At 46.2% G+C, this 18,513-nt stretch overlaps 1 protein-coding gene across 10 annotated transcripts in view; it reads right to left on the minus strand.

Moving 5' to 3' along the window:
* SLC20A2 (solute carrier family 20 member 2) overlaps positions 1-18,513 on the minus strand; it is a 116,506-nt gene that overhangs the window by 26,041 nt on the left and 71,952 nt on the right. For 9 of the 10 annotated variants that reach the window (XM_064370027.1, XM_064370026.1, XM_064370028.1 and 6 more), the window contains 3 exons: positions 17,689-17,829; positions 14,935-15,020; positions 11,814-11,910 (listed from right to left, as the gene is read on the minus strand). In XM_064370027.1, the coding sequence (XP_064226097.1) occupies positions 11,814-11,910; positions 14,935-15,020; positions 17,689-17,829 (324 nt within the window). The remainder of the gene's footprint in view (positions 1-11,813; positions 11,911-14,934; positions 15,021-17,688; positions 17,830-18,513) is intronic. The other variant, XM_064370029.1, reaches the window with a different exon arrangement.

An 18,513-nucleotide genomic window follows, 5' to 3' on the forward strand; every position in this document is an offset into this window, starting at 1 on the left:
GCCCTCAAAGGACGTTCCTGCTTTGACCTCCCAAAGTGCTGGGATTACAGGCATGAGCCACCATGCCGGCCAAAGGAATAAGACTTTTTTAAAAGAACACTGACCTTCAAATTTAACTCTTCTCTGAACCATCAACTTATGAAATTACAGTGCAGAGAAACTTTTCATTCAAATCCCATAATGCACACTAACTAATAACACTAGCCAGTCCAAGGGTGGAAGCTGGAGAGCATCATCTTTTCAAAGCACTAATGTCTCCAGCACTCATCACTGAATTTTATCCATCTGCTGTCAATGGTGCCCACAGGCACATTCACACACATTCATATGTGCACAGCTTAAACACTCATGCTCATATATGAACCCACAGGTATACATGCAAGAATACTCGCCACAGCATTATTTGTAATAGTAAGAATTTGTAGAACAACTAATATATGCATCATCATGAGAACGTGAAATAATTATTGTAGACAGTCTTCAGAATTAGGCAGGTCTCTATGTCCTGATAAGGAAGGAGGCCCCAGAGTCAATAAGTAACGCAGGCTAGCTGTATGACATACACAGAGCATGGCGTCATTTATGTCTGAAAATAAAATATCCCCCCTTCCACACTCCTGCCATATCTGTGAACTTACGGAGAAAGTTCTGGAAAGATACAGTGGTTTCCAACTTCTTCATGGAGACATGGGAGATCGGAGTGGGAACTTCACTTTTTATTACACATACTTTTATAGTGATAACTTTAAAATATATATAATAAGATAAGGATCTGGGAGAATTTACTAAAAAAAGGTAAAAAAATATGTAAAAAAAGAAAAATAAATAAATATATGTATATAATACAAATGCACTTTTGTTTGTTAAAAAAATTTAAAGGGGGCCAGGCGCGGTGGCTCACGTCTATAATCCCAGTGCTTTGGGAGGCTGAGGCAGGTGGATCACGAGGTCAGGAGATCGAGACCATCCTGGTCAACATGGTGAAACCCTGTCTCTACTAAAAATACAAAAATTAGCTGGGCATGGTGTCGTGCGCCTGTAATCCCAGCTACTCGGGAGGCTGAGGCAGGAGAATTGCTTGAACCCAGGAGGCAGAGGTTGCGGTGAGCCGAGATTGCGCCATTGCACTCCAGCCTGGGTAACAAGAGCGAAACGCCACCTCAAAAAAAAAAAAAAAAAAAAATCTAAAGGGGTTAACTAACACTTTGCTCTAAAATAAATCTGCAATCTTTGCTACGTTGTTGACCATTTATACATACAAACCAGCACAAAGTCACGCAGCTGAAGTACTATTAGGTTGGGCAGGGTGGCTCATGGCTATAATCCCAGCACTTTAGGAAGCTGAGGTTGGGGGATCACTTGAAGCCAGGAGTTCAAGACCAGCCTGAGCAACATAACAAGACCCTGTCTTTACAAAATAAAACTAAAAAGATTACTGGGAGTGGTGGTGCACGCCTGTAGTCCCAACTACTTGGGAGGCTGAGGTGGGAGAATCTCTCAGGCCCAGGATTTGAGGCTGCAGTGAGCTATGATAGCACCACTGGACTCCAGTGAGGGCAACAGAGTGAGATACTGCCTCAAAAAAAAAATGTACTATTAAACATTTTGGCTGGGTGCGTTGGCTCACACCTGTAATCCCAGCACTTTGGGAGGCTGAGGTGGGCAGCTCACCTGAGGTCAGGAGTTTGAGACGAGCCTGGCCAACATGGTGAAATCCTGTCTCTACTAAAAATACAAAAATTAGCTGGACATGTTGGCTGTGCCTGTAGTCCCAGATAGTTGGGAGGCTGAAGCAGGAGAATCCCTTGAACCTCAGAGGCAGAGGTTGCGGTGAGACAAGATTGTACCACTGTACTCCAGCCTGGGCGACAGAGCCAGACTCTGTCTCAAAAAAAAAAAAAAAAATTAGCTGGGCATAGTGGCGCACACCTGTAATCCCAGCTTCTCAGGAGGCTGAGGCAAAAAAATCGCTTGAACCCACGAGGCTGAGGTTGCAGTGAGCCAAGATTGTACCACTGCACTCCAGCCTAGATGACAGGGCCAGACTCATCTCAGGAAAAAAAAATTTTTTTTTATAATTGTAAGAGGTTGTATTAATAGAATAGGTAGCGAATACTACAAATAGTCAGAATTAAGGTATATAAATATTAAAAACAAAAACCCAGATTCACCTAGCTCGGGGATGGCTAAGGTCACTGGGGGACGACAGGCACTTAACTGCTGGGCTCCACCCCGCTGGCTACATCGGAAGACGTGGACTCGGCCCTGCTGTGCGCTGCACCCACATCTAGCTGGCCCCATTCAGCACAGGCGCTGCCCCTGCACCCAAAGCCGAGAGCCGCTTGTGCAACCCCTTGGTTGACCGCACTGGACCATGTCTGGGGCCAAGCTTCCCAGCATCTGCCGTCCACCTCCGTGTCGTGGTTCTTACATGTGGCAGAGGATTGTGCCAAAGCCGGTTCTTGCCAACCCGAATGGTAACTGCTCTTTACCAACCTCAACCTAACAACTGACGCCAACACCGATCCCACACGCAGCTTCAAAGCGTGGTTCCTCAAGAGGCTCCCCCGTTTCTTCTGTGGTTTCGCTGACGATAAAATTGCCAACTGTGCTACTTTTGGCTTTGCTGTGCTAAACTGATCTAAGAGAGGCAAACCCCGCAGACCACAGGGAAAGAGAAACAATCTGGGATATATATATATTTTTTGGATACATATTTTAAAAATAAGAGAACATTTTTGCTATCAGGCCATATTTTTACCATCCCCATGCTGAGCAGGGTCCAGAACAGAAGTCAAGAAAGGTGACTTGATGGGCTCCTTCTAGGACCACGCCAGGCTCCCAGCAGGGTCACGTGGGGTCCCAGATGGTGTCAGGACCAACACCAAAGGGACAAACCTGAGGTTGGGCATGAGACTTCTCACCCTGTGCTTAGACCCAAGACAGTGTCACCTGCCCTTCGCCTCTATCATTGATGTGGCCTGGGAAATGGCCAGAAGACTCTGAAATCACTTCCAGTCATGAGAAACCGGCAGGGGAAGCAGGAGAGAAACGCATCCCCCAGGGGACGTGATGGGGAGACAGAGTAACATGTCACAGAGAAGGAGTAAGAGAGAAGGCGCCTGGGAAAATGGGGGCAGCGGTTCACAGCTGGTAAGGAGGGGAGCAGAATGCAGACAGCATCTTACTAAACTATTCCAGCGGTTTGTTGAATTAGCAGAGAATCAGACGAGCATGAGGATTTACTTTTAAAGCCTGCATGTGAAAAACTAAACCGACAGTTTTCTGTGTTACAAAGCTCCAAATGGTACTATGTATGTAAAATCCAGTTTCATGGATAAAAATTCAATACAAAGATTCAGGCTGGGTGTGGTGGCTCATGCACTTTGGGAGGCTGAGCCGGGTGGATCACGAGGTTAGGAGCTCGAGACCAGCCTGGCCAACACAGTGAAACCCCAATTCTACTAAAAAAAAAAAAAAAAAAAAATTAGCCAGGCATGGCGGTGTGTGCCTGTAATCCCAAGGCTGAGGCAGGAGAATCTTGTGAACCTGGGAGGCGGAGGTTTCAGTGAGCTGAGATTGCAACACTGCACTCCAGCCTGGGCAACAAAAGAGAGACTCCATCTCAAAAAAAAATAAATAAAAAACAAAAAACAAAAAAAAGACAAAAAACAAGATTCAGCACAGGATAGCACCTGAATCAATGCATACCCACAGCAAACGGTTTTTCTCCTAAAAACTCACTGGGCATGGTGGCTTATGCCTGTAATCCCAGCACTTTGGGAGGCTGAGGCAGGGTGGATCACGAGGTTAAGAGATCGAAACCATCCTGGCCAACTCAGTGAAATCCTGTCTCCACTGGAAATACAAAAAAAATTAGTTGGGCGTGGTGGTTGCATGCCTGTAGTCCCATCTACTCAGGAGGCTGAGGCAGGAGAATCGCTTGAATCCGGGAGGCAGAGGTTGCAGTGAGCCGAGATCGCGCCACTGCACTCCAGCCTGGTAACAGAGCAAGACACCATGTCAAAACAAAACAAAAAACAACAAAAAAAAAAACGCAAGACTGACTTCGACACAACAATATTTTTGACAAAAATTCTTTCTATTAAATTGTCTTCCTGGTATGGATCTCAAATTGTTTCTAAACAATTATGCCTTCAGCAGGCAGTAAGACATGGCTGTCATTCCCCCTGTGGATGGGCATAGCGGGGCACGGCTTCAGCGGTTCATGTTCACTCAGCCAAAAGTGGCTGCCAGGAACCAGTGCCGGGAGCTCTGGGTCTCCATTCTCCCCTCCAGCCACTAAATGGCCTTTCATTTGCGGAGCAGCAAAGATACCATGAACAGTGATTTAGCTCTAACCTCAAGCATCTTTACAATTCTATTCCAAATCCCCAAAAGATCAAATATTCTAGCCATTTAGGAAGAAGTACACAGAAATTTTTATACAAGCTCAGTCTTCACTGTTATTACCTTGTTGTTCTTCTTGTTTTTCACAGTTAACACTCATGACCAAGGATCTCTAAACAAAACTTAGACGGGACCAGTAAGGCTTTCGTCCATGTCAGTTTCCTTGTATCATGAGCCATCGCGACCTCCCTACAACGCTCCTTCTTGTGGGCTCACTGCACAGACTCTCCCTGACTCCGTGATACAGATAACCCGTGCTTATTGTAAAAATGTCAGTAGCACCTACAAAACCGCATGATGTACAAATGTGAACCTTCCTCCTCATCCTCCCCTCTTCAACTCACTGCACACGGAGACGGTAGGAACTGTCTGGTGTGTATCTTTCCAGGCATTTTCCAGGTAAGCATGGATACCGTGTAGAACGTTTGTGTTTCTTTTTTCCTTTTTGTAAACAGAAGCAGAATCCCACTATATACTATTCTGTGCTTTTCTTGATCACATAACAATGTGCTGCAGATACCGTCTTACAGTAAATATTCACACTCATGTGTTGTGTACACACACACACACACACACACACACACACTACCTCCTTTGCAGAACTGCTCTAATATCTTGGCTTATCTTAAAACTGGGCTTTGTCTTTTGTTCTAGATCAACATGTTCAAAGCATTAATTTGCTCTATAAGTTAAAAAAATTATTTTTTGCACGTTACCAAGTTTTTTTGTTGTTGTTCTTTATTTTAATTTTGTAAGACAGAGTCTCATTCTATTGCCCAGGCTGGAGTGCAGTGGTGCCATCTTGGATCACTGCAACCTCCCCCTCCCAGATTCAAGAGTTTCTCCTGTCCAGCCTCCCAAGTTCAAGAGATTCTCCTGTCTCAGCCTCCCAAGTAGCTGGGATTACAGGTACGTGCCATCATGTCCAGCTAATTTTTCTATTTTTAGTGGAGACGGGGTTTCACCATGCTGGCGAGGCTGGTCTCGAACTCCTGACCTAAGGTGATCCATGCGCCTCAGTCCCCCAAAGTGCTGTAATTACAGCTGTGAGCCACCACACCTGGCCTTTTTTCTTTTCTTTCCTTTTTTTTTTTTTTTCTTTTTGAGATGGAGTCTCACTGTCGCCTAGGGAATGCAGCAGCTCAATCTTGGCTCCCTGCAGCCTGTGCCTCCCAGGCTCAAGCAGTTCTCCCGCCTTAGCCTCCCAAGTAGCTGGGATTACAGGAACACATCATCACACCTGGCTAATTTTTGTATTTTTAGTAGAGATAGGGTTTCTCCATGTTGGCCAGGCTGATCTCAAACTCCTGACCTCAGGCGATCTGCCTGCCTCTGACTCCCACAAGTGCTGGGATTACAGGTGTGAGCCACTGTGCCTGGCTGGTTCCAACTTTTTCAAACCAGGGTTGGTTCAGTTGCAATAATTCGGAGAGAAAGTGAATCTAAATGACCCTGTGTTGAATCCAGCTCTTAGTGATAACTGGAGACTCTTCTCACCCCAGGGCTTCCCCAATCCAGGACTAGGAATCACTGTGGCTGCAATTTCCAGCTTCTCCACAGCCTGCACATCACAATCATGGTATGGAAGAAAGAGGCCCTCTGAGAGCAGAGGTCCTTCTCACAAAGCTAACTGGGGACCTGAGAGGTTCTGATGTCCTGGTTTCCTAGAAACTGGATCAGAAGCAGCTGCAATTGGAGGAAGAACAGGAGGAGAAGAAAGAGATGGAAGAAGATGAGGAGGAGGAAGATGAGAAGGAAGAGGAGAAACAGGAAGAGGAGGATGAGGAGGAGAAAGAGGGAGCAAAGGGGGAGGAGAAACAGGAAGAAGAGGAGGAGGAGAGGGAAGAGGAGATGGAGGAGGAAGAAATGATGAGGAGGAGGAAGAGATGAGGAGGTGGAGATGGAGAAGGAAGAAGAAGAAGAGATAAAGAGGAAGAGGAGAAGGAAGAGATGGAGGAGGAAGAATGGAGGAGGAAGAGGAAGAGATGAAGGAAGAAGAAGAGATGGAGGAGGAGGAGGAGATGGAGGAGGAGGAGGAAGAGATGGAGGAGGAGGAGGAAGAGATGGAGGAGGAGGAGATGGAGGAGGAGGAGGAAGAGATGGAGGAGGAGGAGGAAGAGATGGAGGAGGAGGAGGAAGAGATGGAGGAGGAGGAGATGGAGGAGGAGGAGGAGGAGATGGAGGAGGAGGAGGAAGAGATGGAGGAGGAGGAGGAGGGAGAAGAGGAGGAGGGGGAGGAGGCCACAGAGGCAGGGGCAGGCCTGTCTCAGATACAGACATGCTTTGGGGAAGTCAGGAACCAGGCCAAGGAAGTTGGGAATTCCTTTGCTGGTGGAAAAGAGTGAGCAAAGGTTGGGTTAGGGTTAGGGTTAGAATTTTGGGGAGCACCCATTCCATGAGAACTGTAATGAGGAAACCATGTTTCTGGTAGGAGACGTGCCTAGAGCAGGAGTTCTCAAACTGTAAACGTGCGTCCGAATCACCGAGGCTCCCCTATTAAAGCACAGATCACTGGGCTGCAGCGTCTCCCATTCAGTGGGTCCAGGGCTGGGCCTCCGAATCTGCATTTTGACAAGTTCCCGCATGCTGCTGCTGGCCAGAACCACACATTGCCTTAGAAGGCGCCTACCAGAGGCATAACTGGGTACCCGCTTTGACTGTTCAAAGGGGCATGCCATGAAATTTAGCATTCACTGTTTCAACACTGAACAAAAACCAGGCCCCACACGACTGAAGACGTTTTCATTAAAATTGAACCTTAGGCTTGTATCCAACCCAAGTAAGCATTTCATTTCCTAACGTTATTTTTTTGGTCCTTGCAAATAATTTTTTTAAGAACAAAAACTCAAAGACAATTTTTTCAAAGTGTGAACTTAGTCTTTGAAGTGCAAGAATGACTTTCATTTGAGGAAAAGTGGTGAAACCCCATCTCTACTAAAAATGCAAAAATTAGCTGGGCGTGGTAGCACGTGCCTGTAGTCCCAGCTACTCAGGAGGCTGAGGCAGGAGAATCACTTGAACCAGGGAGGCAGAGGTTGCAAGAAATCAAACTAAGCCTAAGAAATAATCAACTTCACAATAATTTAGAGAGCAGAGGAAATCAAAACACCAAAAACACAAAATACGATTCCACGATTACTGATGACACAGCTGGACTTGCAGAGATAACTCATAGTGAAGAAACAGCATGTAATTCAAGTCTAGATTGAAGGGTAAAAGAACATTCTAGAAACATTCTCTAGGAATCAAAATATTAGCAAAGTCCTTTTTTTTTTTTTTTGTTTGAGACAGAGTCTCGCTCTGTCGCCAGGCTGGAGTGCAGTGGCGCAATCTCAGTTCACTGCAACCTCCGCCTCCCAGGTTCGAGCAATTCTCCTGCCTCAGCCTCCCGAGTAGATGGGACTACACACCACCATGCCCAGCTAATTTTTGTATTTTTTTCAGTAGAGACAGGGTTTCACCACGTTGGCCAGGATGGTCTTGATCTCTTGACCTCGTGATCCTCCTGCCTCGGCCTCCCAAGCAAAGTCCTTTTGACTCATTGGAAGAACAAAAGGGTTGGACCTTCAGAGCCATGACCTTCTTCTCCTCTAGGCAAGCCCCTTAAAAACCTTCAAGTAAGAATTTTTCCATACAAAGATGTGTGGGAAAACAGAAAGACAGGATGACTCAGGAGTTTTTGGCAAGTTAAGGCCTAAAGACTGGGTTAGGTTAATTATGACTGATGGCAACAAAATAGCCTCTCACAGGCACAGTTGGCCTTCTGCATCCATGGGTCCAGCGATACCGGTGGCCAACTTAAGGAACTCGAGTATCCGTGGATTTTGGTATCCATGGAGGTCCTGGAGCCAACGAGGAGAGGAAGGGACGAATGACCGTATGAAGCACTGATGATGTGCCGGGCGCTGTGCCAGGTGCCCTGCCTGCATTATCTCAGGGACTGTAGTGTCCCTTGAGCGGAGATGCTACTCCTGGCCTTACTTCATAATCAGGAATAAGACTTAGGGAGGGAAGGTCATGTCACATTCCCACAGAACAGCCACCCAACTACAGAACCTAACACCAATTTCAGGACTGGGAATACTGCTTGTGCTTTGAGGGAATAATGAACTTCGAGATCCTTATACCGATTTTTTTTTTGAGACAGGGTCTCGCTCTGTCATCTGGCTTGAGTGCAGTGGCATGATCATGGTTCATAATAGCCTTTACTCCCCCGTACAGATTTTACAATTATTATTATTATTGTTGTTATTTTTGTAGAGATGGGTCTTGCTATGCTGCCGAGGCTGGTCTTGAACACCTGGCCTCAGGTGATCCTTCCTCCTCAGCCTTCTTAAGTGATGGGATTACAGGTGTGAACCACCATCACCAGCCCAGATTTTTTATATTCCCAGTTAAGGAGGTGGAGGCTTCTTCACACTAACTAGGGTATTAAATATATCCAAAAATAGCCAGGGACAGTGGCTCGCGCCTGTAATCCCAGCGCTTTGGGAGGCCAAGACAGGCTAATCACCTGAGGTCAGGAGTTCAAGACCAGCCCGGCCAACATGGTGAAACCCTGTCTCTACTAAAAATAAAAAAGTTAGCTGGGTGTGGTGGCGTGTGCTTGTAGTCCTGGCTACTCGGGAGGCTGAGGCAGGAGAGTCCCTGAACCCAGGAGATGGAGACTGCAGTGAGCTGAGATCACACCACTGCACCCCAGCCTGGGAGACAGAGCAAGACTCCATCTTAATGTGTGTGTGTGTGTGTGTGTGTGTGTGTATTAGCCAGGTTTCCAAATATACTGGAAGACATTTTTAAAGGGAGTTAAGAGAAGAGAAAGAATTTGTTAAGGTTGATGCAATTTTTATTGTCATGAACAGCAACATTATATACCAGGCATTATATGTGTTTGAAGCTACCTGTATCTGTATAATGTCACAACTAAGACGCTGGGGCTCAGGACTGGACGCCTGGCTCAACTCCTGGTTCTACACCCTATCAGTTACAGGACCTTGGGGACTCAGCATTGTCCTGCCTCCGTTTCCAACCTGTAACATGAGGTTATTTGTATTACCAATCTCCAAGAGTAGTTGGGAGGACTAGAATGATTAATCCACGTAAAGCTCAGTTCAATACATTTATATTATTTATTTCTCACAACAACCAGATAAAGTATTTCTATTATTCTTAGAGTCTCATTCATCACATACTTTAATTTCCCCTGGAGTAATTTACTCTCCCGGTAAGATGACACTTTTAGTAAATGTGCCAACTGCAGCCAAAAGATGGGGACAGGAAAAGATGGAACAAAGGCCATGTGTAGAAAAAGTCAGATTTCTATTAAAAATCAGAACTGTCTTCTTCTGACAGTTGGAAGAAGAGCCAGGAAGCAAAAGAATAGAGGGTGGAAAAAATAAAATGCAGAAACAAACCCCATCCATACCGATGCCAATTCCCATGTTCAGGACTTGGCACCACAGAAGGCATCCTCAGCTTTCACTGGCTCAGGCTCCTAAGTCACCAACCCAGGAGGCGTCTGGTGACTGCGGACGCTTTGCTTTCTGCTCAGCTAACTTCAGCTCTAAAAGCCCATATAAAATAAGAACAAGGTCTAAGATATCTCCCACTATAGAGTTCACTTCCAATCCAGCGCTCCGGGCCTTCCAAGTGCCTGGCACTAAGAGATGCCTGAATGATTCACACACTAGGTGGCGTGCTCAACTCCGTGGTGTGGAACTGGTTTTTCTCTGTCACTCGCTTAAAAAATTGTTTTTTGTTGTTTTGCTTTTGAGATGGAGTCTTGCTCTGTCACCCAGGCTGGAGTGCAGTGGTGGGATCTCGGCTCACTGCAATCTCCACCTCCTGGGTTCAAGCGATTGTCCTGCCTCAGCCTCCCGGGTAGCTGGGATAACAGGTGTGAGTCACCATGCCTGGCTAATTTTTGTATTTTTAGTAGAGACAGAGTTTCACTATGTTGGCCAGACTGGTTTCGAACTCTTGACCTGGTTCAAGTGATCTGCCTTCCTCGGCCTCCCAAAGTGCTGGGATTTTAGGCGTGAGCCACCGCACCTGGCCTCACTTTAAAAAAAATTTTATCATGGGGCACATATTTCAAAAAGCGGTGACAAACACACTTCCTAGTCCATGAATTATAAAACTGAAAACGGCAGCAGGCTGCTGCTACCTGTGCTGGGATGTCACCTTCCTCCTGCTCCCCTCACCGCTACGACCTTGGCTTCCTGCTTTCCCAGCACCTACAGCAGCTGTGGCGCTCCCCCTTCCTCATCCCCAAATCCCCCCCACAGTGAGTATTTAAACCTTTAGGATCAATGTTCTGAATGCTGCACAGATGCCACAAAAAGGTTATATAATGTTAGAATCATTTAGAAATAATTTATTTCCAATATGGAAACATACAAAATATAATTAGATATTACATTGAGAAGAACTAGTCTGAGAAAGTAATAAAGATTTCCACTATTTTGGAAGAGGGCACTTTTTGATTATGATAGGACATGTCATTTAGCAGAAATTTCATCTTTAAAACACAGAGAGGGAGCCTTTTCTGTCAGATACGGCTAATAACCGAATCCTCATCCATAAAGGACATTAACGAGATAAAACCAACACAAACTAACACACCTGTTGATGCCACACATCCCACAGTCTAGCTGTAGGAGGCGCATCTCACAAATAGAGGAGGAATATTCTCTACTGAACATGTACAGAAATATTTAACAGAACACTACCAGCTCATCAATGCTGACACGGGTACAAGTAAGAATACCACGCGTACGTTTATTTCTTTTCCTATTCGAGGTCTAAAAGAAAAGAATTAGGCCAGCACGGCTCACACCTGTAATCCCAGCACTTTGGGAAGCTGAGGCAGGAGGATTACTTGACGTCAAAAGTTTGATGCCAGCCTAGGCAATATAGAGACCCCACTGCTGTGAAAAATAAAAGGCTGGGTGTGGTGGCGCACACCTGTGGTCCCAGCTACTCAGGGGGCTGAGGTGGGAGGACTGCTTAGACCCATGAGGTCAAAGCTGCAGTGAGCTATGACTGCACCGCTGCACTCCAGCCTGGGCGACAGAGCGAGATCCCCCGTCTTCGCTAAAAATAAATAAATAAATAAACAAATAATTTTTAACCCCCTCCACAAAAAACCTCAGAGATGCTGAGCAAGCTGAGTGGGGATTTAATTTTTTTTTCTAACTTGGAAGTCTGCTGCTTTTGTACGCTACATAGCACTGGGGTAGTTAATTAAGACGAGTAAATGATATTTCCCACTCTTTCTACTATTCCGTAATGACCGTGAGTGATGTTTTTTATTGTCAGCCAACAAGGTCAGCACCAAATAAACTGATGCTGTTAGAATACGACGCACTTCGCCCCTGGAGTAGCTTCCAGGGGACCCTTACCTGGTGCTCCCGTGTACATGATGGAAAAGACATTGATCGCTATGGTAGCAGCATAGAATACTGGGAGTGCCCGGAGGCCATTGGGGACAGGGTCTTCCTGTGGGACAAGGACAGAGCGGGAGGTCAGGATCCCAGCAGCATTTGGAGCCAACACAGACAAAGTGATACAAAATACTGTCACGAGAAAGTCTTCCCAAACCCCGGTGTGGCCAAAAGGGCGGGCGTTGTCACCGCCTGAGATCTGCTCCCCTTCTATAGAAACGGCATTGGCTGGGGCGGTCTCTCCCACACAAACGCAGTGTCAAAGAGCCCAGTGTTGTGGCCAGCAGACACATTAAGCACTGGAATCACATGAGCTGATGTCAGACTTCAAAACAGGAAAAAACTATTAGGTTAAGCCGGTTCCAGAGGACCAAAGCCCAGAGCTGAGCATCTCCTTCAAAACCCACAGCGTTCACTACGCTGAGTCCAGCTTTGGCCCTAACTGGCTACATTCAACAAATAATCTGAGATTCAACCTCCAAGGATCCTCTAACAGAGTCAGATGACTTCAGCATCACTGCATTACCATGAGACTTTACAACACTCCATTACACAACGCATCTCAGCTATGCTACTACGTGCTATGATTTTCTGAGTCTTTTCACAAGTATAGTATTTCGCCTTCAACTATTAGAAGTTAAAAAGAACTGTGGTTCCTTGTCAAATAATTTATTCGACTTTCGACATTTATTTACTAATTTAGGCTTCTGCTACAACACTCCCTAAATCTAATAACTTCAACAAGAATGGTATTGCGCATGTTTTAGGTTAAACAACATCTGAGAGAATATGAGAAATTTAGAGTTTTTAGCAGATATGCAGAGAATTTTGAAGTGAAAATACGGGCCAGGAACTCCCATCAATGTAGCCCTGGCACACAGATGTGGCTCAAATAATTCAAAAAGGGGCTAACTTCTAATAACCACAAAGGACACACTTATATGAACATGCTACCTGCTGTGATCAAAGGAAAATTAGGTCTAAAAGCCGGTAAAAGCTGCGGAAGTATGGATAAGCATCTCCAAGACTGCCACTGTCAAATGCAAACACACATGGAAGTCAGGTATGTTTGCAGAACAGCACAGCCCATCAAGAAGCTGTTCTGGAATGTCTCAAGGAGCCAAGAGCACTTGTCAAGAGGCTGGAGTTGAATGCAGTGAGGCGTGAGGGACAGAATGAGACTCAAGTGTGGGAGTGTCACACCGGACCAGGCGGGAGAGGAAGACAAGTGACGAACACCGAGATGAATGGGCCGGAGCCCGGCATGAGCGACACAGCCAGTTATGATCCTCTGTGATGTATCAAGTGAAAAGAACCCAGGCTGAACTGACAAAATGCTGGAGGCTCAATGCCTACAGCCTCTGGCTTCCAAAGCATTGTTTTCTTAGGGACAACAGTTGCGAAAGAGAGATTCCCAACCAATAGCTTCTGCAGGTGGACAGCCCTGAGTCTGTTTTTAATTAAATCACTGCATGTTTTCTCAAATACCTTAGTTTTTTTTGTTTTTTTTTTTTTGAGATGGAGTCTCACTCTGTTGCCCAGGCTGGAGTACAGTGGCACGATCTTAACTCACTGCAACCTCCGCCTCCCATGTTCAAGCGATTCTCCTGCCTCAGCCTCCTGACTAGCTGGGACTACAGGTATGCACCACCACACCCTGCTAATTTTTATATTTTTAGTAGAATATAAAAATGGGGTTTCGCCACGTTGGCCAGGCTGGTCTCAAACTCAAGTTATCTACCCGCCTTGGCCTCCCAAAGTTCTGGGATTTCAGATGTGAGCCACCACGCCAGGCCTAAAATAACTTATTCCTAAAACTCCTTGACAGACTTCTTATTTGACCCGTCTCCTTTCTTCCCTCCACTTCCTTTCTCTCTCTCCCTTCCTTTTTTGCATCTATCCATCCCTCCATCATCTGCCACCCATCCAAGCATCTATTATTCCCTCCTCCTAAATATTTACCAAGTGTCTTCTGAGTGCGAAGCACAGTGCTGGGCCCTAGAATACACAAGTGGCCAAGACAGTCACAGTTTCTGCTCTCACAGATCTTACAGTCAAATAGTGAACAGGTAATGAGCAAGAAACGCAGCACCATATGACGGGCTAAGTGCCGAGATGGGAAGGTGGACTGCGGCAGGAGCTCAAAAGAGAGGGCACCAAGTGAGTCTGGGGCAGGGGAGGGGAGGAGTGGCTTCCTAGGAAGTGACACCTGAGGGCTGAGTGGGGCTTGCCGGGTGAGCACGGATTCCAGGGACAGCAGGGGAGGGGTGAAGGCTGGCAGATAGAGAGGGGGGTGCCTTCCAAGACGGGAATATGAGCGGAGCTGGTCCCAGGAGAGGGAAGGGTGAGAAATGGTGACGGCAACTTCGTGTTCGAGAGAATGAGCCCTTCAATAGCCGGACAAGCAAGGCTGTGAGAAAAGGGCTGAGCTTGCTTCCAAGCCAGGTACAGCCTGGAGGGCAGGTCCCTGCCTGCAGAGGAAGCGATGGTTATCAAACGTTGCGGCAGCCTCCTGGCCGCCAAACAAAAACAGAGACACGTTTCATGTCTGGAACACTGATCTCAGTAAGCGCTAACTTTTTTTTAGATAAGAAGCACCCAATAGGTATATTTCCTTCTTTTTATCCTTTCCTCAAATTGAGTCAGTGTTTCAAGCTTGCTTTCTCCATTAAAAGAAAAATAGTAAAACACCTTCACATTTGGGTAAGGAAACTCTCCAGCTGTTTTTTAACGACAGTTTCAAAATCTTAACACCATCTCATTCTATTCTGTTTAACATTCAGGAAATAATTACCTTTCCTTTTTGAGGTCTCAGCACAATTCCTGGGAGGGCTGACTAATGAACTAAAGCACGGAGCCAAGAAACACCATTTGCAGTGCTTGTTTCTGGGGGAATCTCTGAGTAATTTACCTTGGCTCTTTCTGGTTGTTTATAATAATATCCGATGCTAACTGCAGGGTGCTACGCCTGAACAACGTAGAAATACAATTATTCCTCTAACCCCTCTCATTATTAAGTTCTACTGACTAGAGCCAAAACCAGTTCTTAAGATTAATTAAAAGTGGAAGCCCCACTTACCTTTTTTAAGATGAAAATTCTGATGAGTACAAACAGCAGGCCAGACATGAAACCAGACAACAGTGGAGATATAAACCAAGAAGCAACTGAATAATTAAAAAAAAATCTAATGAATGTTACAATTCATCCATAATTACGGTCATATTCCTAGAACACAATGATAAACAAAATGTATTACATACATTCATAAATATCTCCAGAATTATTTACCTTTAATCTAGAACCTAACGAACGCTTGTGACTTGGCAGAGCTAACCTTTACTCATCTACGGCCACACTCAGACACCAACACGCAGTCACGCACCACTGACCACGCCGCCAGTGCAGAGTCAAGGAACCCCCGCCCGAGCTCTGGCCTCAGAAGGCCGCGTCCTGAGTGCTGCCGCCCGTGGAGTCTTTCTGCCTGCCCTTCTTATCAACACATATGGAGACTCGGTTGCTGTTCCAACTGTAAGGGTTATTTAAGAGCTGGGCCAACTTCCATTTCCTTTGCCAAGGCCAGCCTGATACTTTCACTCCTGCCATCTAACTGCTGAAACTCTGAAACTCTTAGCCTCTAGCCAAGTAGCTCCCACCTCTGACTGCACAGTGGAACCATCTGGGGTGTTTTCAAAAACTACTTTGGCTCTGGCTGGACCCCCAGAATTCTGATTTAAAAGGTTGGGAATGGGGTCTGGGCATTGGTATTTTAAAATCACTTTCCCAGGTCATTCTGAAGTGCAGCCAGAGTTGAGAACCACTCTTCTAGAAGCCTGGGGTGGAAGGCGGGTTCCCCTGTGGTCTGTGTCCCTGCCTGGCAGGTCAGGGATCCAGTTTGACCCAGGACTCCTAAGGCCATCATGATTCTTGTAAAAAACTGAGTAACCCAGAAGATGGAGATGGAGTGAAAGAGTATCTTTCACAATGGATGGGTCGGTACTCGTGGAGCTGAATGGATTTACCTCTTGCTAAAAGCAGAGCCAGGCACTAACTCGTTAGACCCCCGAGAATAGGTACAGGCTTATGTGCTGGTCCCTGCCGGGCAGGCTTACAAGGTAGAGAGGATACTCGGTAGAGTGTTTCTTCCCGAAGGGCAAGCTGGATGACTTCTTTTCTTTTCTTTTCTTTTTTTTTTTGAGACACGGTCTTGCTGTCACCCAGGGGCTGGAATGCAGTGGCACAATCATGGCTCAGTGCAGTCTCAACCTCCCAGGCTCAAGTGATCCTCCCACCTCAGCCTTCTGAGTACCTGGGACTATAAGTGTGCACCATTACACTAGGCTAATTTTTTTTTCTTTTCTTTTCTTTTCTTTTTTTATAAAGATGGGGTCTTGCTATGTTGCTCAGGCTGGTCTTGAACTGCTGGGCTAAAGCAATCCTCTTGCCTTGGCCTCCCAAAGTATAGAGATTACAGGCCTGAGCCACTACGCCTGGCCTGGATGATCTGTTGAACGCAGGGAGGGACATAACACGGGGCTCACTCTGAGGCTTCTCCAAGACTCTGCACTCCTGGATTCCAGGCATCTTCCTCACTTGGGCCCAGTCTTTCTCTGACCTACAGACTGACTTCAGTCAAATACATTTCTTACCTGCCTGGGAAGAACAGAGGGTGATTTCCAAAGCTGGATGACAATGTAACATTTTAAAAGATCAGAGTTGGGCCAGGCGCGGTGTCTCACGCCTGTAATCCCAGCACTTTAGGAGGCCAAGGCTGGCAGATCACCTGAGGTCAGGAGTTTGAGATCAGCCTGACCAACATGCCGAAACCCTATCTCTACTAAAAGTACAAAAATTAGCCGGGCGTGGTGGTAGGCGCCTGTAATCCCAATACTCGAGAGGCTGAGGCAAGAGAATCACTTGAACCCAGAAGGCGGAGGTTGCAGTGAGCCGAGATTGTGCCATTGCTCTCCAGCCTGGGTGACAGAGCAAGACTCTGTCTCGAAAAAAAGAAAAAAAAAGAGTAGAGTTAAACAATTGTCTAGCACATAATAGTTCACTATCTCCATTAACAGGAATTTTAAGGGAAAATGCATTACCCACACTACCTAGGTGTTTTTTTTTTTTTTTTTTTTTGAGACACAGTCTCACTCTCTCGCCCAGGCTGAAATGCTGTAGCACCATCTCAGCTCACTGCAAACTCCGCCTCCTGGGTTCAAGTGATTTTCCTGCCTCAGCCTCCCGAGTAGCTGGGATTACAGGCACCTGCCATCATGCCTGGTTAATTTTTGTAGAGATGGGGTTTTGCCATGTTGGCCAGGTTGGTCTTGAACTCTTGACCTCAGGTGATATGCCCGCCTCGGTCTTCCAAAGTGCTGGGAATAAAGGCGTGAGCCACCATACCTAGCCCATCTCGGTCTTTTTATTTTTATTTTTTTTGATACGGAGTCTCACTCTATCTCCCAGGCTGGAGTGCAGTGGCACGATCTCAGCTCACTGCAACCTCTGCCACCCAGGTTCAAGCAATTCTCCTGCCTCATCCTTCCGAGTAGCTGGGATTACACGCGCTAGCCACTGCGCCTGGTTAATTTTTGTATTTTTAGTAGAGATGGGGTTTCATCATCTTGCCCAGGTTGCTCTTGAACTCCCGACCTTGTGATTTGCCTGCCTCGGCCTCCTAAAGTGCTGAGATTACAGGCGTGGGCTACCACGCCCAGCCCCATCTAGGTCTTTAAAACCTTAACATATGAAGAAAAAGATATAAAGGTAACTTGCAATAAAACTTACTCTAGAAAACGTAAATTTTCCTTCTTATAGGTAAAAGAAAATGGCAATTACCAATCTTGACAAGCTCCATCCACTGCACACCTTTGGTACCGATTGCGACCAGTGAGAATCCTATAGTAGAACCCACAATACAGTGAGTTCCTGAGATCGGAAGCCTCAGGAAGGATGCGATCAGCTGCCACACAGCAGAACCTATAGATCAAAGGACAAAAACCATCAGCGGCAGAGCACAGAGGTGCAGACACCAAGGACAGAAACCCAAATGTTCTCCATAACATCTCTCTGAGTTTCATTTTCTGTGAATTGTTTCTTTACAAAGTGCTACGTCTGGACAAAAATCACTCAATTATTTTAGTTAAAGGAATACTTCTGCCTTCTTCAACACAGAGAAGACAGAGATGATGATTATTTATTAATTTAATTTTTTTATTTTTTGAGGCAGGTCCGCTGTGTTGCCCAGGCTGGAGTGCAGTGGCCTGATCTTGGCTCACTGCAACCTCTGCCTCCTGGGTTCAAGCGAACTCATCTGGCTAATTTTTCTATTTTTAGTAGAGACGGGGTTTCACTATGTTAGCCAGGCAGGTCTTGAACTCCTAACCTCAGGTGATCCGCCTGCCTCGGCCTCCCAAAGTGCTGCTGTGATTACAGACGTGAGGCGCTGCGCCCGGCCTGATTATGCATTTAAAGGCAAGTTTCCTGGGGCTACACACTGACTGCCCGTGTCAGTTTCCAGTGAGTGTGCTGCAGAGGAACTCGTTTTGGGGTGAAGTTTGGCCAAAACCAAGCAAGAGATGAAAGACTCGAATGAACACAGAAAGGCAAGAAAGGCAACATACCGGGAAAATATTTTGTTATAGCTATGCCTTACGGTCACAT

The sequence above is a fragment of the Aotus nancymaae genome, unplaced genomic scaffold, assembly GCF_030222135.1.
Source record: "Aotus nancymaae isolate 86718 unplaced genomic scaffold, 86718_ANA_hifiasm-v0.15.2.pri h1tg000097l, whole genome shotgun sequence".
Lineage (NCBI taxonomy): Eukaryota > Metazoa > Chordata > Mammalia > Primates > Aotidae > Aotus > Aotus nancymaae.